At 44.8% G+C, this 27,840-nt stretch overlaps 2 protein-coding genes across 5 annotated transcripts in view; one reads left to right on the top strand and one right to left on the bottom strand.

Annotated features, from left to right (window-relative positions):
- The window catches only part of LOC130361992 (isoaspartyl peptidase/L-asparaginase-like), a 170,322-nt gene that overhangs the window by 121,896 nt on the left and 20,586 nt on the right, over positions 1-27,840 (bottom strand). The window contains exon 2 of the mRNA XM_056565804.1: positions 22,809-22,927. The gene's annotated coding sequence lies outside the window, so the exon portion shown is untranslated. The remainder of the gene's footprint in view (positions 1-22,808; positions 22,928-27,840) is intronic.
- The window catches only part of KHDRBS2 (KH RNA binding domain containing, signal transduction associated 2), a 495,176-nt gene continuing 494,044 nt past the window's right edge, over positions 26,709-27,840 (top strand). For 3 of the 4 annotated variants that reach the window (XM_056565800.1, XM_056565799.1, XM_056565798.1), the window contains exon 1: positions 26,713-27,050. In XM_056565800.1, the coding sequence (XP_056421775.1) occupies positions 26,960-27,050 (91 nt within the window). In that variant the 5' untranslated portion in view covers positions 26,713-26,959. Of the gene's footprint in view, positions 27,051-27,840 lie in introns of all 4 variants that reach the window. The other variant, XM_056565801.1, reaches the window with a different exon arrangement.

Below are 27,840 nucleotides of genomic sequence, written 5' to 3'. Positions count from 1 at the left end.
ATTTACTCCAGCTCCAACATGGAGCAGGAAAAGCTGCTGCCGCCCGGGCTCCGACATACTTTCTCCCCGCTACCCTCACTGCGCTACCGGGACACTACAGTCACTACAGTGATTTACATCCCACCCCTCTCACCTGCCAGCGCCACACAACTCCCATCTGTCTGCTGTTGCAAGACTACAAGTCCCAGCATGGCCTTACAGTGAGGACACGCTGGGAGTTGTAGTCTTGGAGCAGCGGGAGCTGAGCGGCGCGGGCGGGAGACAAGGGGGGGGGGGTAGCGGGGAGGCCGTGTGAGGAGCCCGGACGGGAGACAAGGGGGGTAGCGGGGAGACCGTATGAGGAGCCCGGGCGGCTGCACTGTAATGTCAGCCCGGGCTCCTGCCCTGAGAGCCATAGGCTTTGGCTGTCAGGGCATGCTGGGTGTTGTAGTTTTGCAACAGCTGGAGGGCCACAGTTTGCAGACCACTGGTGTGTGGTCTGTAAACTGTAGTCCTCCAGCTGTTGCAAAACTAAACAGCTGAAGGGGACCGGCGAAGAAGTTCACTTACCCTTCCGAGGCTCCAGCGACGATCGCTGACGGAGATCGTCGCGCAGCACTGTCGCGCGGCAGTGTCGCGCGGCAGTGTCGTGCAGCGCTGGATCCTACGGAAGCCGGTAAGTTGCGCAAGCTTCCCAACCAGGGTGCCTCCAAATGTTGCAAGACTACAACTCCCAGCATGCCTGGACACCCTTTGGCTGTCCGGGCATGCTGGGAGTTGTAGTTTTGCAACAGCTGGAGGCACCCTTGCTGGGAAACACTGGCCTAAAACAGTGTTTCCCAACCAGGGTGCCTCCAGATGTTGCAAGACTACAACTCCCAGCATGCCTGGACAGCCATTGGCTGTCCGGGCATGCTGGGAGTTGTAGTTTTGCAACAGCTGGAGGCACCCTTGTTGGGAAACACTGGCCTAAAACAGTGTTTCCCAACCAGGGTGCCTCCAGATGTTGCAAGACTACAACTCCCAGCATGCCTGGACAGCCATTGGCTGTCCGGGCATGCTGGGAGTTGTAGTTTTGCAACAGCTGGAGGCACCCTTGTTGGGAAACACTGGCCTAAAACTGTGTTTCCCAACCAGGGTGCCTCCAGATGTTGCAAGACTACAACTCCCAGCATGCCTGGACAGCCATTGGCTGTCCGGGCATGCTGGGAGTTGTAGTTTTGCAACAGCTGGAGGCACCCTTGTTGGGAAACACTGGCCTAAAACAGTGTTTCCCAACCAGGGTGCCTCCAGATGTTGCAAGACTACAGCTCCCAGCATGCCTGGACAGCCATTGGCTGTCCAGGCATGCTGGGAGTTGTAGTTTTGCAACAGCTGGAGGGCCACAGTTTGCAGACCCCTGGTTTGTGGTCTGTAAACTGTAGTCCTCCAGCTGTTGCAAAACTAAACAGCTGAAGGGGACCGGCGAAGAGGTTCACTTACCCTTCCGAGGCTCCAGCGACGATCGCTGTCGGAGATCGTCGCGCGGCACTGTCGCGCGGCAGTGTCGCGCGGCAGTGTCGTGCAGCGCTGGATCCTACGGAAGCCGGTAAGTTGCGCAGGCTTCCCAACCAGGGTGCCTCCAGTTGTTGCAAGACTACAACTCCCAGCATGCCTGGACAGCCTTTGACTGTCCAGGCATGCTGGGGCTTGTAGTTTTGCAACATCTGGAGGCACCCTGGTTGGGAAACACTGTTTTAGGCCAGTGTTTCCCAGCCAGGTTGCCTCCAGATGTTGCAAAACTACAACTCCCAGCATGCCTAGACAGCCTTTGACTGTCCAGGCATGCTGGGACTTGTAGTTTTGCAACATCTGGAGGCACCCTGGTTGGGAAACACTGTTTTAGGCCAGTGTTTCCCAGCCAGGTTGCCTCCAGATGTTGCAAAACTACAACTCCCAGCATGCCTAGACAGCCTTTGACTGTCCAGGCATGCTGGGACTTGTAGTTTTGCAACATCTGGAGGCACCTTGGTTGGGAAACACTGTTTTATTCCAGTGTTTCCCAGCCAGGTTGCCTCCAGATGTTGCAAAACTACAACTCCCAGCATGCCTAGACAGCCTTTGACTGTCCAGGCATGCTGGGACTTGTAGTTTTGCAACATCTGGAGGCACCCTGGTTGGGAAACACTGTTTTAGGCCAGTGTTTCCCAGCCAGGTTGCCTCCAGATGTTGCAAAACTACAACTCCCAGCATGCCTAGACAGCCTTTGACTGTCCAGGCATGCTGGGGCTTGTAGTTTTGCAACATCTGGAGGCACCCTGGTTGGGAAACACTGGCCTAAAACAGTGTTTCCCAACCAGGGTGCCTCCAGATGTTGCAAAACTACAAGTCCCAGGTTGGGAAACACTGTGCCCGGCCTCCGCCCCACCTTACTGTAAGGGCATGCTGGGAGTTGTAGTCCTGCAGCTGGGGGCAGGGGACAAGCTTGTCACATTTATTATCACCTGCTCACACATCTCCTGCACCACACAACTACAACTCCCAGCATGTCCTTACTGTAAGGGCATGCTGGCAGTTGTAGTCGTGCGGGGCGGGAGATGTGTGAGCAGGTGATAATAAATGTACTAACCCATTTCTTTTGTTTTCTTCTCATTTCAGATCCGTTTATCCTGTGGACTCCTTCGGATTCGGTGGACTACTTCGATGACCAGCGTTTTTCTTTGTTTGATTTTAATAAAATGGTTAACGAGGGCTTGTGGGGGAGTGTTTTTTGTAATAAAAATTTTTTAAAACCTGTTGTGTTTTTTTCTTACTTTACTAGACAGGCTTAGTAGTGGAAGCTGTCTTATAGACAGAGTCCATTACTAACCTGGGCTTAGCGCTAGCCACAAAAACAGCTAGCGCTAACCCCCTATTATTACCCCGGTACCCAACGCCACAGGGGTGCCGGGAAGAGCCGGTACCAACAGGCCTGGAGCGTCAAAAATGGCGCTCCTGGGCCTAGGCGGTAACAGGCTGGCGTTATTTAGGCTGGGGAGGGCCAGTAACAATGGTCCTCGCCCACCCTGGGAACGTCAGGCTGTTACTGTTTGGTTGGTATTTGGCTGAGAATGAAAATAGGGGGGACCCTATGCGTTTTTTTTTTTTAAATAAATAATTAAATATATTAAAAAAACGCATAGGGTCCCCCTATTTTTATTCTCAACCAAATACCAACCAAACAGTAAGAGCCTGACGTTACCAGGGTGGGCGAGGACCATTGTTACTGGCCCTCCCCAACCTAAATAACGCCAGCCTGTTACCGCCTAGGCCCAGGAGCGCCATTTTTGACGCTCCGGGCCTGTTGGTACCGGCTCTTCCCGGCACCCCTGTGGTGTTGGGTACCGGGGTAATAATTGGGGGTTAGCGCTAGCTGTTTTTGTGGCTAACGCTAAGCCCGGTTTAGTAATGGACTCAGTCTATAAGACAGCTTCCACTACTAAGCCTGTCTAGTAAAGTAAAATAAAAATAAAACACAACAGGTTTTAAAAAAAATTTATTACAAAAAACACTCCCCCACAAGCCCTCGTTAACCATTTTATTAACATCAAGCAAAGAAAAACGCTGGTCATCGAAGTAGTCCACCGAATCCGAAGGAGTCCACAGGATACACAGATCTGTAGAAGAAGTAACCAAAAAAAAAAAAAGTGTAAGTACATTTAGGGAGAAAAAAACTGTGTTAAAAAAATGTAATAAACACACACACACACACACACACTAAACGCCGTTTACCACTTCTGAGCCATGACTACAATTTACAGTGATCCCTCAACTTACAATGGCCTCAACATACAATAGTTTCAACATACAATGGTCTTTTCTGGACCATCGTAAGTTGAAACCAGACTCAACATACAATGCTACAGACAGTCCAGATCTGTAAAACGTGTCAATGGCTGGAAGAACCAACCAATCAAAATGGGCATTCACTGGTAAAACCCCTGTATTACTGAAGTGTATGCACTGACTGGTATTACATGTTCTGTACACTTTACCTGTATCAGGGTTAGCTGCTCTTTTGGACACCAGGTGAGGGCGACTCCATTACTTGTTTGGGACATTGCCTGTACTGTACAGGACCCCTGAAGAAGCTCCTGTCCTCTACATAGACCAGTGTTTGCCAAGCAGGGTGGCCCCATTTTTTGCAAAACTACAACTCCCAGCATGCCCGGACAGCCTTTGGCTGTCCAGGCATGCTGGGAGTTATAGTTTTGCAACAGCTGGAGGCTCCCTGCTTGGGAAACACTGACATAGACAGTGATTTACAGCTCCCAGCAGATCTTTCTTACTTTTATATGTAAGGATTTGCTTTATCTATATTAGTTATCTACTTATTTTTCTTTGTCACTTTTTCCTATTTTTGGATGACATTTTGGTGCCTTTAGAACCAATTACCCTGTTTCCATAGAGTTATGGTCTCAACATACAATGGTTTCAACTTACAATGGTTTTCCTGGAACCAATTAATATTGTAACTTGAGGGACCACTGTAGTTATTGAATTATTTAGATGTGGTGAAAAAGCTAAAAAAACTAAAAAAAAAAAGATCCAGAAGGAAACCAGCAGCCAAACCTATTCAGACAGCAGGAAAAAGGAACAGACTATTTTTTCTACTACATGAAGTAAATTTCCCACTTTTGCCTATGTGTGCCAAATTTATTAATGCCGTGCAGCAATTTAGTAAATTTGTCGCACATAGTCAAAAATGAAGTAGAAAAAAACAGGGTAAAAACCAGACTACATAGTAAAAGATTAGTAAATGCCCCCCATTGTGATTTGCTACCTTGTTTATTTGCCTTCAGTAATTGATCTTCTGCCTCTTCCATTATATTTGGCGGCTTTTAGCAAGTCTCCATCAGAATGTTTTTATTTTTATCTCTGTATAGTTCTACCCATAATGACTCCACATTATCATTTCCCTCATATATATCTTCTCAAAAAGGTGAACTCCTCCCCATTTCCGTCTTGTCTGATCCTTCCTGAATAGACTATCACCCTGTGTGTTGACTGCCCAGCCATAGCTATTGTCCAACCGAGTCTCTGTTATACCCAACTATGTCATAATTTTCCTCAGACATTATAAACTCCAGTTCATCAGTTTTACTGGTCAGACTTCTGGCATTAGTCAACATGCAATTTAAAGGTGTATGCTTTTTTTATCCTATGAAGCCCATCCATATTAAGTATTCTAACCCCTCCCTCTGCTCCACCCCCCAGATACATTAATAAGTCCCAGCTCTCTATCTACATGATCTTCCCCCTCTATGTTGTAGATTCCCTCCCCCCCATTCCCTAGTTTAAACACTCTTCCACCCTTCTGGCCTTCTTTTCCCCGAGCACAGCTGGTCCCTTCTCATTGAGGTGCAGCCCATCCCTACAGTAGAGCCTTTAGCTGACAGCAAAGTTTTCCCAGTTCTCCATGAACCTAAACCCCTCCTTCCTACATCAGCTTCTGAGCCACTTGTTTACCTCACTAATCTCATGCTTCCTCTCTGGTGTGGCTCATGGTACAGGTAATATTTTACAAAATACTACCTTGGAGGTCCTTTCCTTAACCCCTTAAGGACGCAGGGTTTTTCCGTTTTTGCATTTTCATTTTTTCCTCATCACCTTCTAAAAATCATAACGCTTTCAATTTTGCACATAAAATTCCATATGATGGCTTATTTCTTGCGCCACCAATTCTACTTTGCAGTGACATTAGTCATTTCACCCAAAAATCCACGGCGAAACAGAAAAAAAATTAATTGTGCGACAAAATTGAAGAAAAAATGTCATTTTGTAAATTTTGGGGGCTTCCGTTTCTACGCAGTAAATTTTTCGGTAAAAATAACACCTTATCTTTATTCTTTAGGTCCATACAGTTAAAATGATTCCCTACTTATATAGGTTGGATATTGTCGTACTTCGGAAAAAAATCATAACTACATGCAGGAAAATTTATATGTTAAAAATTATCATCTTCTAACCCCTATAACATTTTTTTTTTCTGCGTATGGGTCGGTATGAGGGCTCATTTTTTGCGCTGTGTTCTGAACATTTTATGGGTACCATTTTTGTATTAATTGGAATTATTGGATCACTTTTTATTCATTTTTTCATGATATAAAAAGTGACCAAAAATACACTATTTTGGACTTGCCTTGGACTTGGACTTATTTTGACCGTGCGATTTAATTAACGATATATTTTTATAGTTCGGACATTTCCGCATGCGGCAATACCACATATGTTTACTTTTATTTACACAGTTTTTTTTTTTATGGGAAAAGGGTGGTGATTCAAACTTTTATTAAGGAAGGGGTTAAATGAACTTTGTTAACTTTTTATTTTCACTTTTTTTTTGCAGTGTTATAGCTCCCATAGGGACCTATAACACTGCACACACTTACCTTCTATGCTGATCCCTGCAAAGCCATAGCTTTGCACGGATCAGTGAGATAGAGGCTTTATTGCTCAAGCCTGTAGCTCAGGCTTGGAGCAATCAATCGACGATCGGATGGCGCGGAGACAGGTAAGGAGACCTCCGCCTGCGTCCCAGCTGATCGGAACATCGCGATTTTATCGCGATGTCCCGATCAGCCCGACTGAGCTGCCGGCAAGCGTTTACTTTCGCTTTCAGACGTGGCGGTCAACTTTGATCAGCTATGATTAGCAGCCGGCGTGACCCCATTTTAAACACCGGGATCGGGCATACAGGTACGCCCTACGTCCTTAAGGAGTTAAGCTTGCGGCCTAAGTCCCTGAAATCATTTTTAAGGACACTCCACCTACCTCTTACTTTGTCATTGGTGCCAATGTGTACCATGACTGTTGGGTCTTCTCCAGTCCCACCTGTCAACCAGATTGGCAATGTGCCAAACTCGAGTGCCAGGAAGACAACACACTGTTTGGTGATCCCGGTCTTTGTGACAGCTTGTCCTGTAGAATCCCTCACTACCAGTACCTGTCTGGCCTGTCCTGCACTCCTCCTTCCCTTCTTACTGAGTCAGACACACCCCTGGCGGTCAGAGGCAGTATACTGCTGCAGTACTGCTAGCTCTGAAATGGCATCCCCCTCATCTGCCAACCTGGCAAACTTGTTGGGGTGTGCCAGTTCCGGACTAGCCTCCCTGACACTTTTCCCTCTTCCCCCTTTTCTTACTGTAGCCCAGCTAGCTGCCTGACTTTCCTGCACCTCCATCCTACTTTCCTCCCCCACCTCTTCCCCACAGAGTGCTCAGTGTTGCCAGTTGCTCCTCTAGATCCAGGATCTGGGCTTCCAAATGAACAACTCGCACACATCTCGCACAGCAGCATGCACCCTCGAACTGCTGTTCAAGGATTGCATACATCGTGCAAGATGTACACTGAACAGCATTTTCCTACATGGAGGACATCTTAGTTTTGGGGATTGCACAGATAACAGTCAAAAACAGAAGTAAATATTTTAATTAAACTCCCTGAATTTAAATTCCCTTAATTTTAAGTCTCCCCCACTTTTATACTCACACCCACAAGTATGATTCACACACATAATTGCAAGCTCAGACAATCACTTAGTGTATTGGCTTTTAAAGTTACCAAAAACCACCTCCCTCTTGCACTGCTTGGAAGTGAATGAAAAATCTCAGGACCTCTAAAAAGGGAAGCCTGCTTCAGCACTGGTACCGGGCATCTGGGGCACATGTCCTGGGAGGACAGCTTCCAGCTGTTGATAAACTACAACCTGGAGGCTCTCCCTTGCTAAACCACAACCCCATCTTTGGGAATAATGACGTTTTAGTCTAGAATGAGCAGAGGAATAAGGGAATGAATAATAACCCCCCGGGCCATTACAAATGTTCGGCCTTCGCCGATGATCTGCTGTTATTTCTTTCCTCCCCTTTAACTACCTTACCTTCCCTATTGTCCACAATACCCCAGTTCTCTAACTATAGCAATTACAAACTCAATACTTCCAAATGTGAAGCTTTAAACATCACACTCCCTGCCCACACCCTACAACAGTTGCAGGAATGTTATCCCTTCCGATGGCAGGCTAAATCAATTAAATACTTAGGTGTCCATGTTCCCGCTGACCCGTCTGAAACCTTTTGCATCAACTTCCCACCACTCTTACACTCTCTCAAATCTGACTTGTCCAGATGGGAGCGGAGAGACTTTTCTTGGCTGGGGAGGGTAAATATCCTGAAAATGAATATGCTACCTCGTCTCTTATATGTTTTCTCCTGTATTCCCTGCCTAATACCCAGATCCTATTTCAGGGAACTCTCTGCTCTCAGCTCTGGATTTGTATGGATGCACAAACCGTCAAGACTGGCCGGCACCATATTGATTGGAAGGAAAAGAGAGGGGGGTTTGGCGATGCCTGACCCTCTCTCATATTACCTGGCTGCAGTCCTCTCCCGCGTACTAGATTGCTTTCACCATTATACAGACAAACAATGGGTACAATTTGAGGGTACTATATTGAATCAAAACCCCAAATTCTTACTTTGGCTCCCGCAATACATCTCTTCCACTAAAGATGTGGCCAGTCTCCCGGCTGTCCTTAACTCAATCATTCGCACTCGCAATACATATCTTAGTCATCTTTCGCTCTTCTCCCCAGACGGCCCCCTTACCCCATTATTTGACAACCCGGCTTTTCCCCCGGCCTTATCCACGAGCCCCTTCCTCACCTTCCAAAGGGGAGATGGCACTTGTTTTTCCAAATTAATATCTCAGACATCGTTGAAGAGCCTACCTGATCTCTTACAGGAGACCGAGGTGACTACCCACTTACTCTTTCAATACGTACAACTCAGTCACTTTTACCTGTCTAACAAAAGGAAGCTATCACTTCATTGTCCACTCTCCAACTTTGAAAACCTCTGTGTTTCCTCGCATAAAATCAACCATAAAATCAGTGTCCTTTACTCTCTCCTCATACATGAATTTACAACCGATCCGCTCCCATTCCGGTTAGGCTGGGAAAAAGAAATAGGACATCAATTCACGGAGGAAGACTGGACCAGGGCTCTGAATCAATGCCACCACACCTCCATCTCTTGTAAAGCACAAGAAATCAACTATAAAGTTCTAATGAGATGGTACAGAGTGCCATCCTTACTCGCCAAATTCTATCCCGATTTTTCAGATACGTGCTGGAGATGTGGAGGTGTAGGTGGCACTATGCTTCATGTTTGGCTGACCTGCCCCCACTTATCTACATACTGGACTCAAGTTATAGATATAATACATCGTATCACATTGACCCAGCTCCCCCCCACGCCAGAAGTCATCCTACTCACCATCCTTCCTGCTCACATACCCAAGCATACGGCCAAACTAATATCGTTTCTGTTGCTTGCGGCCAGAACGGTAATTCCAAGACTTTGGAAATCACAACTTCCCCCATCCATTACCTCTTGGCTCCAAGAATCCTCCCATCTACACAGGATGGAAGAATTGCTAGCCGACTCCAAAAATCAGATAGACAAATACAACACCGTCTGGTACCCTTGGACACATTTTACATCCTCTAGGGACTATACGTCCATGCATCTTTCACTCGGAAACATATGTCCCCCAAGCCCTACAGCACGCCCGGTTTCCGGTGCTCCCTCTACCTAAACAGCCCATTTTTCACAAATAGCCACCATGCCTCATTGCTTTGCCATGTTGTTCTGAAGCCCTCCTGACCCGCTGGGTAAGTCTAACAACCTCTTTCTTACGAACCTAGTAGTCTTCCTCGTTCCCATTCCCTTCTGTCCCTTTGGAACCCTTTCCTGTCTCTTCTTCCTCCTTCTTTCTGTCCTCATCTCTTCTTCTTCCCATATGTTGCTTACACCAACCACATTGTTGTTGATTGTACCTACCCTGATCACATAGAAGCTTGGACCATGTACCTTGAGTTGACTAGTTGATGTTTGAATTGTCATGTCTTTAACTATTCACTTTAATGTATTCAACATCCTGTCTTGTTACTGAATACCTGACTTTATATAGTGATGGTACGCATCATATGTGTGTACCCTATCAACAACCGCGTTTCCTACAATGCCAGTTTATTGATGGTGTTTGTTACGCCGAGCGCTCCGGGTCCCCGCTCCTCCCCGGAGCGCTCGCTACACTTCCCTCACTGCAGCGCCCCGGTCGGTTCCACGGACCCGGGGCGCTGCGTTACTACCTCCGGCCGGGATGCGATTCGCGATGCGGGTAGCGCCCGCTCGCGATGCGCACCCCGGCTCCCGTACCTTACTCGCTCCCCGTCAGTTCTGTCCCGGCGCGCGCGGCCCCGCTCCCTAGGGCGCGCGCGCGCCGGGTCTTTGCGATTTAAAGGGCCACTGCACCGCTGATTGGTGCAGTGGTTCCAATTAGTGTTTACACCTGTGCACTTCCCTATATCACCTCACTTCCCCTTCACTCCCTCGCCGGATCTTGTTGCCCTAGTGCCAGTGAAAGCGTTCCTTGTGTGTTCCTTGCCTGTGATTCCAGACCTTCTGCCGTTGCCCCTGACTACGATCCTTGCTGCCTGCCCCGACCTTCTGCTACGTCCGACCTTGCTTCTGTCTACTCCCTTGTACCGCGCCTATCTTCAGCAGCCAGAGAGGTTGAGCCGTTGCTAGGGGATACGACCTGGTCACTACCGCCGCAGCAAGACCATCCCGCTTTGCGGCGGGCTCTGGTGAAAACCAGTAGTGACTTAGAACCGATCCTCTAGCACGGTCCACGCCAATCCCTCTCTGGCACAGAGGATCCACTACCTGCCAGCCGGCATCGTGACAGTAGATCCGGCCATGGATCCCGCTGAAGTTCCTCTGCCAGTTGTCGCTGACCTCACCACGGTGGTCGCCCAGCAGTCACAACAGATTGCGCAACAAGGCCAACAGCTGTCTCAACTGACTGTTATGCTACAACAGTTACTACCACAGCTCCAGCAATCATCTCCTCCGCCAGCTCCTGTACCTCCTCCGCAGCGAGTGGCCGCTTCTGGAATACGACTATCCTTGCCGGATAAATTTGATGGGGACTCTAAGTTTTGCCGTGGCTTTCTTTCCCAATGTTCACTACACTTGGAGATGATGTCGGACCAGTTCCCCACTGAAAGGTCTAAGGTGGCTTTCGTAGTCAGCCTGCTGTCTGGAAAAGCCCTGGCTTGGGCCACACCGCTCTGGGACCGCAATGACCCCGTCACTGCCTCTGTACACTCCTTCTTCTCGGAAATTCGAAGTGTCTTTGAGGAACCTGCCCGAGCCTCTTCTGCTGAGACTGCCCTGTTGAACCTGGTCCAGGGTAATTCTTCCGTTGGCGAGTATGCTGTACAGTTCCGTACCCTTGCTTCAGAATTATCCTGGAATAATGAGGCACTCTGCGCGACCTTTAAAAAAGGCCTATCCAGCAACATTAAAGATGTTCTGGCCGCACGAGAAATCCCTGCTAACCTACATGAACTCATCCATCTTGCCACTCGCATTGACATGCGTTTTTCCGAACGGCGTCAGGAGCTCCGCCAGGATATGGACTCTGTTCGCACGAGGCGTTTCTTCTCCCCGGCTCCTCTCTCCTCTGGTCCCCTGCAATCTGTTCCTGTGCCTCCCGCCGTGGAGGCTATGCAGGTCGACCGGTCTCGCCTGACACCCCAAGAGAGGACACGACGCCGCATGGAGAATCTCTGCCTGTACTGTGCTAGTACCGAACACTTCCTGAAGGATTGTCCTATCCGTCCTCCCCGCCTGGAAAGACGTCCGCTGACTCCGCACAAAGGTGAGACAGTCCTTGATGTCTACTCTGCTTCTCCACGTCTTACTGTGCCTGTGCGGATGTCTGCCTCTGCCTTCTCCTTCTCTGCTGTGGCCTTCCTGGACTCTGGATCTGCAGGAAATTTCATCTTAGCCTCTCTCGTCAACAGGTTCAACATCCCGGTGACCAGTCTCGCCAGACCCCTCTACATCAATTGTGTAAACAATGAAAGATTGGACTGTACTATACGTTTCCGCACGGAGCCCCTTCTAATGTGCATCGGATCTCATCACGAGAGGATTGAACTGTTGGTCCTCCCCAATTGCACTTCTGAAATCCTTCTTGGACTTCCCTGGCTTCAACTCCATTCCCCAATCCTGGATTGGTCCACTGGGGAGATCAAGAGTTGGGGGCCCTCTTGTTCCAAGGACTGCTTAAAACCGGTCCCCAGTAAACCTTGCCGTGTCCCTGTGCTTCCTCATGTAACCGGTCTCCCTAAGGCCTATATGGACTTTGCGGACGTTTTTTGCAAAAAACAAGCTGAGACTCTACCTCCTCACAGGCCTTATGATTGTCCCATTGACCTCCTCCCGGGCACTACTCCACCCCGGGGCAGAATCTATCCTCTGTCCGTCCCAGAGACTCTTGCCATGTCTGAATACGTCCAAGAAAATTTAAAAAAGGGCTTTATCCGTAAATCCTCCTCTCCTGCCGGAGCCGGATTTTTCTTTGTGTCCAAAAAAGATGGCTCTCTACGTCCTTGCATTGACTACCGCGGTCTTAATAAAATCACGGTTAAGAACCGCTACCCCCTACCCCTCATCTCTGAACTCTTTGATCGTCTCCAAGGTGCCCATATTTTTACCAAACTGGACTTAAGAGGTGCTTATAATCTCATCCGCATCAGAGAGGGGGATGAATGGAAAACGGCATTTAACACCAGAGATGGACACTTTGAGTATCTGGTCATGCCCTTTGGTCTATGCAACGCCCCTGCCGTCTTCCAAGACTTTGTTAATGAAATTTTTCGTGATCTACTATACTCCTGTGTTGTTGTATATCTGGACGATATCCTGATTTTTTCTGCCAATCTTGAAGAACACCGCCAGCATGTCCGTATGGTTCTTCAGAGACTTCGTGATAATCAACTCTATGCCAAAATAGAGAAATGTCTGTTTGAATGCCAATCTCTTCCTTTTCTAGGATACTTGGTCTCTGGCCAGGGACTACAAATGGACCCAGATAAACTCTCTGCCGTCTTAGATTGGCCACGCCCCTCCGGACTCCGTGCCATCCAACGTTTTTTGGGGTTCGCCAATTATTACAGGCAATTTATTCCACATTTTTCTACCATTGTGGCTCCTATTGTGGCTTTAACAAAAAAAAATGCCGATCCCAAGTCTTGGCCTCCTCAAGCGGAAGACGCCTTTAAACGACTCAAGTCTGCCTTTTCTTCGGCTCCCGTGCTCTCCAGACCTGACCCATCTAAACCCTTCCTATTGGAGGTTGATGCCTCCTCAGTGGGAGCTGGAGCTGTCCTTCTACAAAAAAACTCTTCCGGGCATGCTGTTACTTGTGGTTTTTTTTCCAGGACCTTCTCTCCGGCGGAGAGGAACTACTCCATCGGGGATCGAGAGCTTCTAGCCATTAAATTAGCACTTGAGGAATGGAGGCATCTGCTGGAGGGATCAAGATTTCCAGTTATTATTTACACCGATCACAAGAACCTCTCCTACCTCCAGTCTGCCCAACGGCTGAATCCTCGTCAGGCCAGGTGGTCTCTGTTCTTTGCCCGATTTAATTTTGAAATTCACTTTCGGCCTGCTGATAAAAACATTAGGGCCGATGCTCTCTCTCGTTCCTCAGATGCCTCTGAAATTGAACTCTCTCCTCAACACATCATTCCTCCTGACTGCCTGATTTCCACTTCTCCAGCCTCCATCAGGCAAACTCCTCCAGGAAAGACCTTTGTTTCTCCACGCCAACGCCTTGGGATCCTCAAATGGGGTCACTCCTCCCATCTCGCAGGTCATGCGGGCATCAAGAAATCTGTGCAACTCATCTCTCGCTTCTATTGGTGGCCGACTCTAGAGACTGATGTGGTGGACTTTGTGCGAGCCTGCACTATCTGTGCCCGGGATAAGACTCCTCGCCAGAAGCCCGCTGGTTTTCTTCATCCTCTACCTGTCCCCGAACAACCTTGGTCTCTGATTGGTATGGATTTTATTACTGACTTACCCCCATCCCATGGCAACACTGTTATTTGGGTGGTCGTTGATCGATTCTCCAAAATGGCACATTTCATCCCTCTTCCTGGTCTTCCTTCAGCGCCTCAGTTGGCTAAACAATTTTTTGTACACATTTTTCGTCTTCACGGGTTGCCTACACAGATCGTCTCGGATAGAGGCGTCCAATTTGTGTCTAAATTCTGGAGGGCTCTCTGTAAACAACTCAAGATTAAATTAAATTTTTCTTCTGCATACCATCCTCAATCCAATGGACAAGTAGAGAGAATTAACCAGATCTTGGGTGACTATTTACGACATTTTGTTTCCTCCCGCCAGGATGACTGGGCAGATCTTCTACCTTGGGCCGAATTCTCGTATAATTTCAGAATCTCTGAATCTTCCTCCAAATCTCCGTTTTTCGTGGTGTACGGCCGTCACCCTCTTCCCCCCCTCCCTACCCCCTTGCCCTCTGGTCTGCCCGCTGTGGATGAAATTTCTCGTGATCTTTCCACCATATGGAAAGAGACCCAAAATTCTCTCTTACAGGCTTCTTCTCGCATGAAGAGATTCGCAGATAAGAAAAGAAGAGCTCCTCCCATTTTTTCCCCTGGAGACAAGGTATGGCTCTCCGCTAAATATGTCCGTTTCCGTGTCCCGAGCTATAAGTTGGGACCACGCTATCTTGGTCCTTTTAAAGTTTTGTGTCAAATTAATCCTGTCTCTTACAAACTTCTTCTTCCTCCTTCTCTTCGTATCCCTAATGCCTTTCACGTCTCTCTTCTTAAACCTCTCATCCTCAACCGTTTTTCTCCTAAATCTGTTCCTCCCACTCCTGTTTCCGGCTCCTCGGACATCTTCTCTGTCAAAGAGATTTTGGCCTCTAAAAAGGTCAGGGGAAGAACTTTTTTTTTAGTGGATTGGGAGGGTTGTGGTCCAGAAGAGAGGTCCTGGGAACCTGAGGACAATATCCTGGACAAAAGTCTGATCCTCAGGTTCTCAGGCCCCAAGAAGAGGGGGAGACCCAAGGGGGGGGGTACTGTTACGCCGAGCGCTCCGGGTCCCCGCTCCTCCCCGGAGCGCTCGCTACACTTCCCTCACTGCAGCGCCCCGGTCGGTTCCACGGACCCGGGGCGCTGCGTTACTACCTCCGGCCGGGATGCGATTCGCGATGCGGGTAGCGCCCGCTCGCGATGCGCACCCCGGCTCCCGTACCTTACTCGCTCCCCGTCAGTTCTGTCCCGGCGCGCGCGGCCCCGCTCCCTAGGGCGCGCGCGCGCCGGGTCTTTGCGATTTAAAGGGCCACTGCACCGCTGATTGGTGCAGTGGTTCCAATTAGTGTTTACACCTGTGCACTTCCCTATATCACCTCACTTCCCCTTCACTCCCTCGCCGGATCTTGTTGCCCTAGTGCCAGTGAAAGCGTTCCTTGTGTGTTCCTTGCCTGTGATTCCAGACCTTCTGCCGTTGCCCCTGACTACGATCCTTGCTGCCTGCCCCGACCTTCTGCTACGTCCGACCTTGCTTCTGTCTACTCCCTTGTACCGCGCCTATCTTCAGCAGCCAGAGAGGTTGAGCCGTTGCTAGGGGATACGACCTGGTCACTACCGCCGCAGCAAGACCATCCCGCTTTGCGGCGGGCTCTGGTGAAAACCAGTAGTGACTTAGAACCGATCCTCTAGCACGGTCCACGCCAATCCCTCTCTGGCACAGAGGATCCACTACCTGCCAGCCGGCATCGTGACAGTGTTTTTGTAATTTACTTGAACTTTGTACTTTTAATAAAACGTTAAAATATATAAAAAAAAAAAAAAAGGGAATGAATAATAAATTATCACATAACCTTTCCCACAAAACTATACAGTACAGACCAAAAGTTTGGACACACCTTCTCATTCAAAGTTTTCTTTATTTTCATGACTATGAAAATTGTAGATTCACACTGAAGGCATCAAAACTATGAATTAACACATGTGGAATTATATACATAACAAAAAAGTGGGAAACAACTGAAAATATGTCACATTCTAGGTTCTACAAAGTAGCCACCTTTTGCTTTGATTACTGCTTTGCACACTCATTCTCTTGATGAGCTTCAAGAGGTAGTCACCTGAAATGGTCTTCCAACAGTCTTGAAGGAGTTCCCAGAGATGCTTAGCACTTGTTGGCCCTTTTGCCTTCACTCTGCAGTCCAGCTCACCCCAAACCATCTTGATTGGGTTCAGGTCCGGTGACTGTGGAGGCCAGGTCATCTGGCGTAGCACCCCATCACTCTCCTTCTTGGTCAAATAGCCCTTACACAGCCTGGCGGTGTGTTTGGGGTCATTGTCCTGTTGAAAAATAAATGTTGGTCCAACTAAACGCAAACCGTATAGAATAGCATGCCGCTGCAAGATGCTGTGGTAGCCATGATGGTTCAGTATGCCTTCAATTTTGAATAAATCCCCAACAGTGTCACCAGCAAAGCACCCCCACACCATCACACCTCCTCCTCCCCACCAGCACACCTTTGAAGTGAAAACCATTTCAGGTGACTACATCTTGAAGCCCAACAAGAGATTGCCAAGAGTGTGCAAAGCAGTAATCAAAGCAAAAGGTGGCTACTTTGAAGAACATAGAATATGACATATTTTCAGTTGTTTCACACTTTATTGTTATTTCTATAATTCCACATGTGTTAATTCATAGTTTTGATGCCTTCAGTGTGAATATACAATTTTCATAGTCAGGTAAATAAAGAAAACTTTGAATGAGAAACTTTTGGTCTGTACTGTATGTCAATCCACTAAATGCTGCTCTATAACATAAGGCTTGTGACATGTTTCCTTTAAGGCCATGTTCACATACCGGAAAATTTATGGAATGTCCATCCAGAAAACACGGGTGGACATTTCGCAAATGGCAGGTGCAGGCAGACTATGATAATGCTAGGATGGCTTTGAAATTTATCATCTCTATAGATGACAATGCATTTCCGAGCAGATTTTGACGAAATAATCAACATGCCATAACCTAACAATATTCAAAACCATGTAGGCACCACTTTTACTTGCTCTTTCTCATCCTCCTTTGTAACTTTTCTATTTTTACAGTTTTTTTAATGTGGTTAAAATACTGCATTGTTTTCTTTTTTAACTTTGCACTATCCCTTCTGTCAGATTTATATACTGTTAATTTAATACAAACTTAATATTTTGTATTCTTTTGTTGTTCCAAATTCCCTTACTTTGCTTTTATTTTAAAGGGGTGCTCCATTGAAAAAAAAAATTTCAAATCAACCAAAGCCGGAAAGTTAAACAAATTTATAAACTACTTCTATTTAAAAATCTTAAGCCTTTCGCTACTTATCAGCTGCTGTATGTTCCAGAGGAAATTGAGTAGTTCTTTCCAGTTTGACCACAATGTTCTCTGCTGCCACCTCTGTCCATGTCAGGAACTCTCCAGAGAGAAGAGGTTTGCTTTGGGTATTTGCTTCTACTCTTGACAGTTCCGGACATGGACAGAGGTGTCAGCAGAGAGCATTGTAGTCAGACTGGAAAGAACTACACAACTTCCTCTGGAACATACAGCAGCTGATAAGTACTGGAAGATTTTTAAATAGAATTAATTTACAGATGTTTAACTTTCTGGCACCAGTTGATTTGAAAACATTTGTTTTCCACTTTAGTGCCCCTTTTACTGGCTTTTATGTTACCGGTTAGCATTGTTCCCCTACGCTTTACATCATTTCAGGGCTAAATAATAAACAGAATTTTGGTTAGACTTATGTTTTTGTGCCACCTTTTCTTTGGACCCCAGTATCAGTTTATTCAATGGTGCAAGCTCTTCTTTATTATGTTCTACCTTTGTTCTTTGATGATAATCCAGAATAATAAGCAGCCATACCTGTTTTAATGGAAAAATATCAACGGTAGATTTTATTGTTAATTTTAGTACCCAGTTTTCCTATTTTAATGATTGCTCCACATTATAATCAAATAAACAAATTTCCTAATAATAAGCAGTCTCCATTAAATCCAATCATGCTGTGTCATCACTGTGTTTTGCAGATCAAACCCATTAAAAGAACATAAATGTTTACTCGTGATACATGATACATGCTGTTAAATGTTTTCACTGTATATTCAAAGGCCAGCAAGCTGCTTCTATTAGTACTATGAAAAAGCAAGAATCAAAGAAATTCTCTACATATTAATATAGTCTTTTATACGACTGAATAAATGAACAATATAGCATATAATTAATAAAGCCACAAACCTAGGATACAATGGTAAATAAAAATAAAAATCAATTCCCTAATATTCAACTAGGAGTGATTCTAATAGTGCTTTCCAAACAGTCTGCCTCCAGCTGTTGCAAAACTATAACTCCCAGCATGCCTGGACAGCTGTTGGCTGTCCAGGTATACTGGGAGTTGTAGTTTTGCAACAACTGGAGGATAACTGTCTGAAAATACTGTTTTAAAGTTTTATTCCAGTTTTTATTTTTTTATTTGACTGTGCTACAGGGGATGTAAAGTTAGTGTAGTTCACAATATAGTGTCTGTACCTATGTTTCATGGTGGTCTCAGAGTTCTTATGTGATCTTTGCCCCAATGTTTATTTTTAACAGCATACGGACTGAGTGTGATCTCAGGTTCTCCAAGGTTGCAGTGTGGCCCGAGACATGACATCACTAGTCAGGTGTTAAAAGGGAGCCTGTCTGCTTCAATGAGTGGAGCGACCGCTGGGTGGGGGGGCTTGTTCTCCATAGTGCTGCAGGGAATCGTCCCAGGTGTGCTTCAATGGGTGGAGTGACTAATGTGTGGAATGGAGAAACATGACCTCACACTGACAAACAAGGGATCCTGGGACTTGTAGTTGGAGTGAGGGAACTCCAACAGGAAATAGCCATTTTACTAAAAGAAATCAGCAGCATATGGTGGACTCCCAACACCAGCCATTTAGCACCAAGACAAGCACGGATCCTTCCTTTCTATTACTGTCTGTCAAGTAAGTACTAAAATCACTTTATGGTGGATAACTCCTTTAATACCTCACTGTTGCCCTGCAGGGAGTATGGCTGGACTACAGCAGTGGGACATTTAAAGAGGTTGACTCTATAAGACAACCATTGTTCATATGCATAAGCAGACATAATTGAGGGGACTCCATCTCTTGTGGACCTAGGCTGTTCTATATTATATAAACACCATGCAAATGCTACATTTCTTGTAGTGACTTTTGCAAGGGAAATTATGAGCTCTGCAGCGTCTTTCGATAATAACAGCTAAGCAGCTTAGCTGCGGAGATCAGCAAAGTCAGGACTTCTTTCTTCTGAAAATGTTGCCGTCTTGTTGCCATAGAGGCATTTAAAAAAAAAAAGGATTTATAGTCTGCACCATAAAGGATGACCAAATCTATCCCTTGGGGGAGAAGACCTGCTGTGCATCCAGAACAAATACTAGTTGACCTTAGGAAGTATATGCATTTTTTTTCATAACAATGAATCTTCACCGACTAATGTAACTCACATTCAAGTAGTTTATCATTTCTAGGATATACCATTACTTTCCTCTAAGGCTTAAACCAATTGTGTAAATATAGGGACACAGTGATGGTAGTGCTGCATCTCCTCCAGTGTTTTTTCCTGTTTAGTCACCTAGCCACCCAGCTGTGCAGGGAAATGCAACCTAGCCGCATTCATGAATAGGAGTGGCTTCAATCCCTGGACAGCCAAGTGGTCAGGAGCAACACTGTCGAGCAGAAGGCTGAGGGGCAAAGCAAGGCATTCAATAAATTGTTAATTATTGTTCATAACAAGCGGTAACGCGGCACTGCGTGAAGCGATGGACCTTGGAACAAGTGCTGGATATAGATGTAGCAAAGGTGCTGGTAGCGGTGCTCTGCTGTAAATAGTAGTATTCATATAGGTTCATGCAGAGAAATAAGAAACATCGGCAACTCGCTAGATTCAGCAAGAAGTATCTTCTTTATTGAAGCATACTCACATACACATATTGATCGGAAGAGGGTAGTGGAGGGACAGTGGTAGACGAGCGAGCTCTGTTTCGCACGACTTGCGTGCTTCCTCCGGCCATCATGGCCGGAGGAAGCACGCAAGTCGTGCGAAACAGAGCTCGGTCGTCTACCACTGTCCCTCCACTACCCTCTTCCGATCAATATGTGTATGTGAGTATGCTTCAATAAAGAAGATACTTATTGCTGAATCTGGTGAGTTGCCGATGTTTCTTCTTTCTCTGCATGAACAAATTGTTAATTATGTTCCCCCCCCCCCCTGGTCCGCACTTCACATGACCGTCTCCAAGACTTTTCCCGAGCTTCCTCCATACACTGGAACTTGCTACCCCAGCACATTCGGCTCTAACCCACCATCAAGACCTTCAAAAGAAACCTAAAGACCTATTCAAGCAAGCCTATGACCTTCAATAATCCTGCTGCCACTGCACCACTAATGGTGCAGGCAAGGCTCTCTCCCTTCTATATCAGCCGGCAAGTTACTCTGTGTAATGCTCAACAGTCCCATGTTAGTGTTATGTATTGTTACCTGTATCATATGTAAAGTTCCCTGGAACCAAGGATGTTATATGAATAAATAATAATAATAATTGCCCCCAAAACTCAGCCGCATCTCATAAATCTATCACTTGACAAACAGCAGAATAGAGAAAGAGAGAGAAAGAGATAGTACTGTCCGCTACTTCCATGCTTAACTCTGCTGTCACCTGGTGTGTGTGCAGCGCCGCTACATGACAGCTTAGCTGCCTCCACACAGACACTTGTTAGTTGTTCCCCATTCCCTCAAGTCACATCATGGTATATAATCGATATATATATGTTTGTTTAATACAATTTGTGTCTGCCAGTTTTGTGTAAGCTGTATACAAGTGTTCCCCAACCTGCAGCTGTTCCAAAACTACAATTCCCATTATGGCCTGACAGGCTTTGGCTATAATATAGTTAAGTGGATGCCCAAATACAGGGGGCCTCATTTACTAAGAGTGTAGGGTTTTTACTAGAGGATTCCACTCTATTTACTATGGGGACCCCAAATTTACAAGTCGGAAACATTTTCTGACCAGCTTTTTCTAGGTGGAAATTTCCAGCCATTTATTCACAGGATTTTCTGTGAATTCAATAAAAAATAGGTCGGGTTGCAAAACCACGCCCATTTTGTACAGGCCACGTCCCCTTTGTGGCAGACTACGCCTCTTTTTTGGCTTTTCACAATGCAATGTCGGGTTAGTTGGATTTTCCTGGTGCACACTGTCGCAGACACTGTGCACCAAAGTAACTTGGAAACATCCGACAAAAACTAGTGGGTTTTAGCTCAGTAAATGAGGGCCAGTGTGTGCAAGTCGGCTTTAAATTTAGGCACATTTTCCAAAGACTGTACCGTGATACAAAACTTGGTGTCATCTGCAAACGATAGAAACAGAGCTGATAATCCTATCCTCTATGTCATTAATAAATAACTTAAAGAAGAGCAGGCCCAGTACTGAACCTTGGGGTACACCACTAATAACCAGGGACCAATTAAAGTACGAATCATTGACCACCACTCACTGGATAGGTCCTTAAGCCAGTTTTCAATCCAGTTACAAACCAAAATTTCTAAACTTAAAGACCAGTAGAGATGAGTGAACTTACAGTAAATTTGATTCGTCATGAACTTCTCGGCTCGGCAGTTGGTACTTTTCCTGCATAAATTACTTCAGCTTTCAGGTGCTCCGGTGGGCTGGAAAAGGTGGATACAGTCCTAGGAGACTCTTTCCTAGGAATGTATCCACCTTTTCCAGCCCACCGGAGCACCTGAAGGCTGAAATAATTTACGCAGGATAAGTCATCAACTGCCGAGCTGAGAAGTTCGTGACGAATCGAATTTACTGTAAGTTCGCTCATCTCTAGTTACCAGCATTGTCCAGGCCTGTGTCAGCTCCTCCCTCTTCTTTTCTCAGAGCAAAATAACTCATTCACTATCTCTGCCTTCTCTTGACCCCTAGTGACCACCTCCCCATTATCATTCAGGGTCCTACATGTTCTGTCCATTTTTTTTCTTTTTATTTGCATTTATATTTAAAAAGAAAAAAAATGCTGTGATTTGTTTTGCTTGCTTGCCCACCTGCCTTTCATTGTGAATTTTTGTTGCTTTTATTACATTTTTACAGATTTTATTAAGCTCTTTGTAATTTCTTTGTAAAGGTTAAAGCTGACCTCTCAGGTTTGTAATGTTTAAATACTATTTATATGTCTTTTATTGCCCTTTTTACATCAGTTGCCAACTGTGTAGGATTTATTTTACATTTTTAATGGGGATAAGTTTATCAGTATAGTGTTACATAGTGTGTAGGGATACATTTAGCAGTATAGTGTTACATAGTGTGCTGACGAGATCGTAGGAATATGACCTGCTTTTACCAAATTCAATGTATAATGCAAAGTCTACACAGCTGCATTAAGCTCTTAATGTCATGCCAAAGTAAAAATAAATAAATAAAAAGCAAAGCTATCTTTTTGGGTTGTGTAAAACAGGTTTCTCCAGTAGTTTATTTCCATGTTTATTTAATTTGTATTTTTGTATAGCATTTTCACAGGGAGTATTTTATCTTCATATATTAAAAAGAGGGAAAACCCCATAAAATGTCAGGGATAGGGTAATGTGCACTTTATTAAACCTGCAGCAGGCCCTAAAATGTATGGTTTTTAACTTCTCTGATCACCAAGGCTCAAAGCACCCCAGACATGCAAGAGTCAATGTCCATTTAACCAGGATCCCTTTAACTAGAGAAAGCCAATTCGGAATGGAGGGCATATAGTCTGCATATGTTGATAGCCAGAAAGCCTTTGACTTGTGGTATTTAGTAATTGCCATTATCCTAACCTTCAGTAGTAGCTAATGTACAGGTCCTGTTCTTATTGTCAGACAGCTATCTTCGACTCAGCCACTTAGCGTTCCTCTCAGCACCTCGGACAGCTCCTGGCTCATCCATTTCTGTCACTCTGTGGACGTGACGAGACAGCACAACCAATGTACTTGCATTAATGAAACGAACATAATTTGCAGTGAAGTCTGTATAGCATTGCCTGTGTTCTAACCTGTGCAATAATGTAGATTTTGAGGGTGGCACCTGGGTACCTAACTGCAGTGAAGTCACATGTATAACTTGGTTACACTTGGTTCCCATTGTGTGTTGGGAGGGAAAATATACCACTATCTTCTTTCTCTCATACAAGCTAAACTGGCTGTAAGATGTAGCAAAAATTCTAGATTTTTTCTCATACTTGTAAAAATGTCATGTAAGCATGGTTAAAATATCAAATGGGAACTTGACCTCTAGATTGAGACGTGTGTTTTTTAGTTCATGTTCATGTGATGATTCAATCCCTCCATGGCACGTCAGATTTAGGATTATGACCACAAGCCCGTATTCTGCCAAAACATGTCTATCCCAATGAGGTATGGGCTCCACTAGATCTTTGAAGATGCACTATGAGATATGGTCCAAAATTTTTCATTTTAAGTTGTGCGGTGAGACCTCCATGGAATAGATGACTTTGTTTACCAAATCCCACAGATGCTTCATCAAATTGGAGGTCAAGGTGGCATCTTGTACTAAAGTTCTTTGTTTTATTCCTCATGCCGTTTTGAACACAATTTGCAATGGGACACATGATAGTGCTGAGAAATGTCACTGTTATTAGTAAATACCATTGCTATTAAGGGGTGTACTTTGCCCCAATGTTTAAATACGTAGTACATGTAAAAATATCATCACGTGAATGCTAGGGCACAAGGCTTCCCAGGAGACCATTATCCAGAGGCTCACATCTACTTGTCTTTTTCCCATTGAGCATCCAGGTACATCCCCAATAAGTAACCTAAATGTACCCATATGGCTCAGATTTATCAAAATGTGTAAGATTTTTCTATAACAACCAATCATAGCTCAGCTTTCACATCTTAACGAGCTCTGGTAAAGTGAAAGCTGAGCTGTGATTGGTTGTTATGGGAAAATCAATCAGTTTTGGACAGCATGGATACTCTGACCCATGCACAGCAAAATATGACTGACATTATATAAGCAATTATGTTGGCAAGGATTGTCTCTAGATGGGAATAGTATGCTATGGCTCTTTACATTGCTGTACTGCTATCCAGATCGCATATCTCCTCTGAAAGCTGCGGGGACCTCATTCTATTTGCCGGCTGTTGGGTGGTGAGTGGTGCAGCGCACCAACTGTCTCATATGGTTATATATGCTTAAAGGGGTACTCCACCCCTAGCATCTTATCCCCTATCCAAAGGATAGGGGATAAGATGTCAGATCGCAGTGGTCCCACCGCTGGGGACCCCTGGGATCTCCGCTGCAGCACCCCGCTATCATTACTGCACAGAGCAAACTTGTTCTGTGCGTAATGATGGGCAATACAGGGGCTGGAGTATTGTGACGTGATGGCTTCGCCCCCTCGTGATGTCACAGTCCGCCCCCTCAATACAAGTCTATGGGAGGGGGCGTGGGGGCCATAACGCCCCTTCCCATAGACTTGCATTAAGGGGGTGGACCGTGACATCACGAGGGGGTGGAGCCGTGATGTCACAATGCTCCGGCCCCTGTATTGCTGGTCATTACGCACAGAGTGAGTTTGCTCTGTGCAGTAATGATAGCGGGGTGCTGCAGTGGAGATCCCAACGGCAGGACTCCGGCAATCTGACATCTTATCCCCTATCCTTGGGATAGGGGATAAGATGCTAGGGGCGGAGTAACCCTTTAACCTACCTATCTGATTACATCATAGACTGTCTCCAACAAATGACTATACATTTTTATGCAGGCGGTGTTTCATTGGATTTAATACTGATTTTTATCATCTTTTTACTTTCATCATTTATTGCTAAATCATATGTATGTATCTCGTCTGTGGCAAGGGCCCTGCTATAGATGTGACTTCCGATTAATAGTTTAATAAATATTTTAAGTAAAACTAGCCATATCAGTTATTTATTTTATTTTAGTAGTACATCTAGTAGTATATGCATACTTAGAGGGCCATATCCAGTCATGTAAATTCTCAAAAAAGACAATTGAAAGATAATTTGTTGATAGATAATAAATAAATACATAGATAAGTGATAGATACTATAGACAGATAGAACCATAGATTAGATAAGTGATGTGTAGATAATTAATAAATAAATAGTAGATAGATATTCTGCAAAACATATATATTAATAGATAGATATATTGATTATATATAGATAAAAAAAGACAAATGGATAACATGATGGACAGTTAGATAGATAGAATGACAATTAGTCAGATAAAGGTGAAAGCCAATTGACTTGATAGATAATAAATAAATGACAGATAGATAGATAGATAGATAGATAGATATAAGATTGAGAGAGAGAGAGAGAGAGAGAGAGAGAGAGAGAGAGAGATATTAGAGACATAGATAGACTTAGGTGGAGATAAATAGACAGACAGACAATACCAGAAAATACTTGGCACACCATGAGTAGAGTTATATCAGTGCAAATTTATTAAGCAATCCGTAATACGTGTAACGTTTCGGTCCACTTAGGACCTTCCCCAGACCAAATTGCTGCGGGGCTGAAGGAAAGAGACTGGTGATCGGCTGGCAGCCGTGTACCTCGGTGGTATGAGGTGCGGCCTGTAGTCGCAAAAGTGCGACTAAAGTATAGACAAACAGACAGACAGACAGATGGATAGAGAGATAGATAGATAAATAGATATGAGATAGATTGATAGATATGAGATAGATAGATATGAGATAGTAGATAGATAAATAGATATGAGATAGCTAGATAGACAGACAGATAGATAGTGAGAGTGATAGCCAAATAGATAGATAAGAGATAGATTGATAGATAAGAGATAGATAGATAGAGATAGATTGATAGATATGAGATAGATAGATAGATAGATAGATATGAGATAGATAGATAGACAGACAGATAGATAGTGAGAGTGATAGACAAATAGATAGATAAATATGAGATAGATAGATAGATTGATAGATATGAGATAGATAGATAGATATGAGATAGATAGATATGAGATAGCTAGATAGACAGACAGATAGATAGATAGTGAGAGTGATAGACAAATAGATACATATGGGATAGATAGATTGATAGATATGAGATAGATAGATATGAGATAGATAGATAGATATGAGATAGATAGATAGATAGATATGAGATAGATAGATATGAGATAGATAGATAGATATGAGATAGATAGATATGAGATAGATAGATAGATAGATAGATAGATATGAGATAGATAGATATGAGATAGATAGATATGAGATAGATAGATAGATAGATAGATAGATAGATAGATAGATATGAGATAGATAGATAGATATGAGATAGATAGATAGATAGATAGATATGAGATAGATAGCTTTCAGGATAGACATATTAATAAATAAATAGATTCAAAGATATAGACACATAAATAGATAAGTGATAGATAGACAGATAGATAGATAAATGATGGATGGACAGATAGATAACATGTAGAGATGTAAAATAGATTAATAACAGATAAAGATAAATAAATATGAAATATATCCACATACATTTCTACTGTACATAGAAGAGATATAGGTAAACATAGAGCTAGATGAGTGACATGCCTAGGTACATGGTTCTCTATCATACAATGTGCTTTAACATGATAATAAATATATGAATTGAAGTTGTACAGATCCTCGGGCTGACTGTTACACAGAAGACAAAAGGTGATTTGCGGTGTGTGTGATTTCATTCCCTCCAGCGGCCAGCAGGGGGCGCGCTCAGTACTGGCAGCCGTAGTGGTTACTGTTGTGCTCCTCACTCATTCCCGAAGAGACACACGGCTCAGGGATAGAGGACGAGGCAGCGCTGTGCTCCCGGGCTGCTCTGCTCACCTCTCTGGAGCACTGGCTGCATCTCCCCCTCATACACAGGACTTCTCTGTCAGGCTCCACACTTCACAGGGACAAGGTTGGGTGGAAGCTGTTATGGAAGAGGAGAAATATCTGCCAGAGCTGATGGCAGAGAAGGACATCCTGGACCCATCATTTGTGCATGCAATGCGCCTCCTGGCCGAAGGTAAGGACACCTGAGTGTACCCATGGTGCCATGTCCCTGGTGTGTGCCAGTCATGCCATGTACAGAGTTGTGGAGGAGCAGAGGGCAGTGCATGCTCTGCTGCTGCAGCTCCCTGTGTGTATATAGTACTCTATATACACCCCATCCCCATATACATATCTGTGGTGTTATATAGAGGGTGATCACTATCCTCAGGCTGTACTGGATCTACTATTCATATGAAGGAAGATTTTATGATGTCTTTTCAGAATACAGCGTGTTTCACTTTAACTATATCCTTGCCACATTGGCTGTTGTCTTCCCTTTGATTGGATTCCCTCAGATTTGTTTGGCTACAAGGTGACACATAGTAGAAGGTTCTGAAATGGTCCTCACTTTTTACACTGTGTATTTCATGGAGATGAGCCAATCACTTTGCTGTGAATGACAGCCTGCCAATCATTTTGCACATATGAACCATGGCATAGGATGGGCACATTGATCTGCCAGCTAGGAAGTTGTGAATCACATTTTAAAGTGAATCATGGTGAATCAGTTCATCCTTGTATTGTGATGGTTCTACATCTGCAGATAGTGAACTTAGGGAATCAGTTCGCACTGCTTGGAATAGGATGGATTGTTTTGTATCCTCGGAAGAATTCCTTCTGTCTGTTTTCTCTATTCTAGAAGTTTAAAGGACATCATGGAATAAGTTACACTTGGAATGAATGTATTAAATTCATGTCTAGCTATGTTCCCTAATATTATATTGTATAGTATATATTTGATAGAAAACGGAATCAAGGGGTTG

The sequence above is a fragment of the Hyla sarda genome, chromosome 3, assembly GCF_029499605.1.
Source record: "Hyla sarda isolate aHylSar1 chromosome 3, aHylSar1.hap1, whole genome shotgun sequence".
Taxonomy (NCBI): Eukaryota; Metazoa; Chordata; class Amphibia; order Anura; family Hylidae; genus Hyla; species Hyla sarda.
Note: the sequence above shows the minus strand (reverse complement) of the source record. Positions and strands in the feature narration are given on the sequence as shown.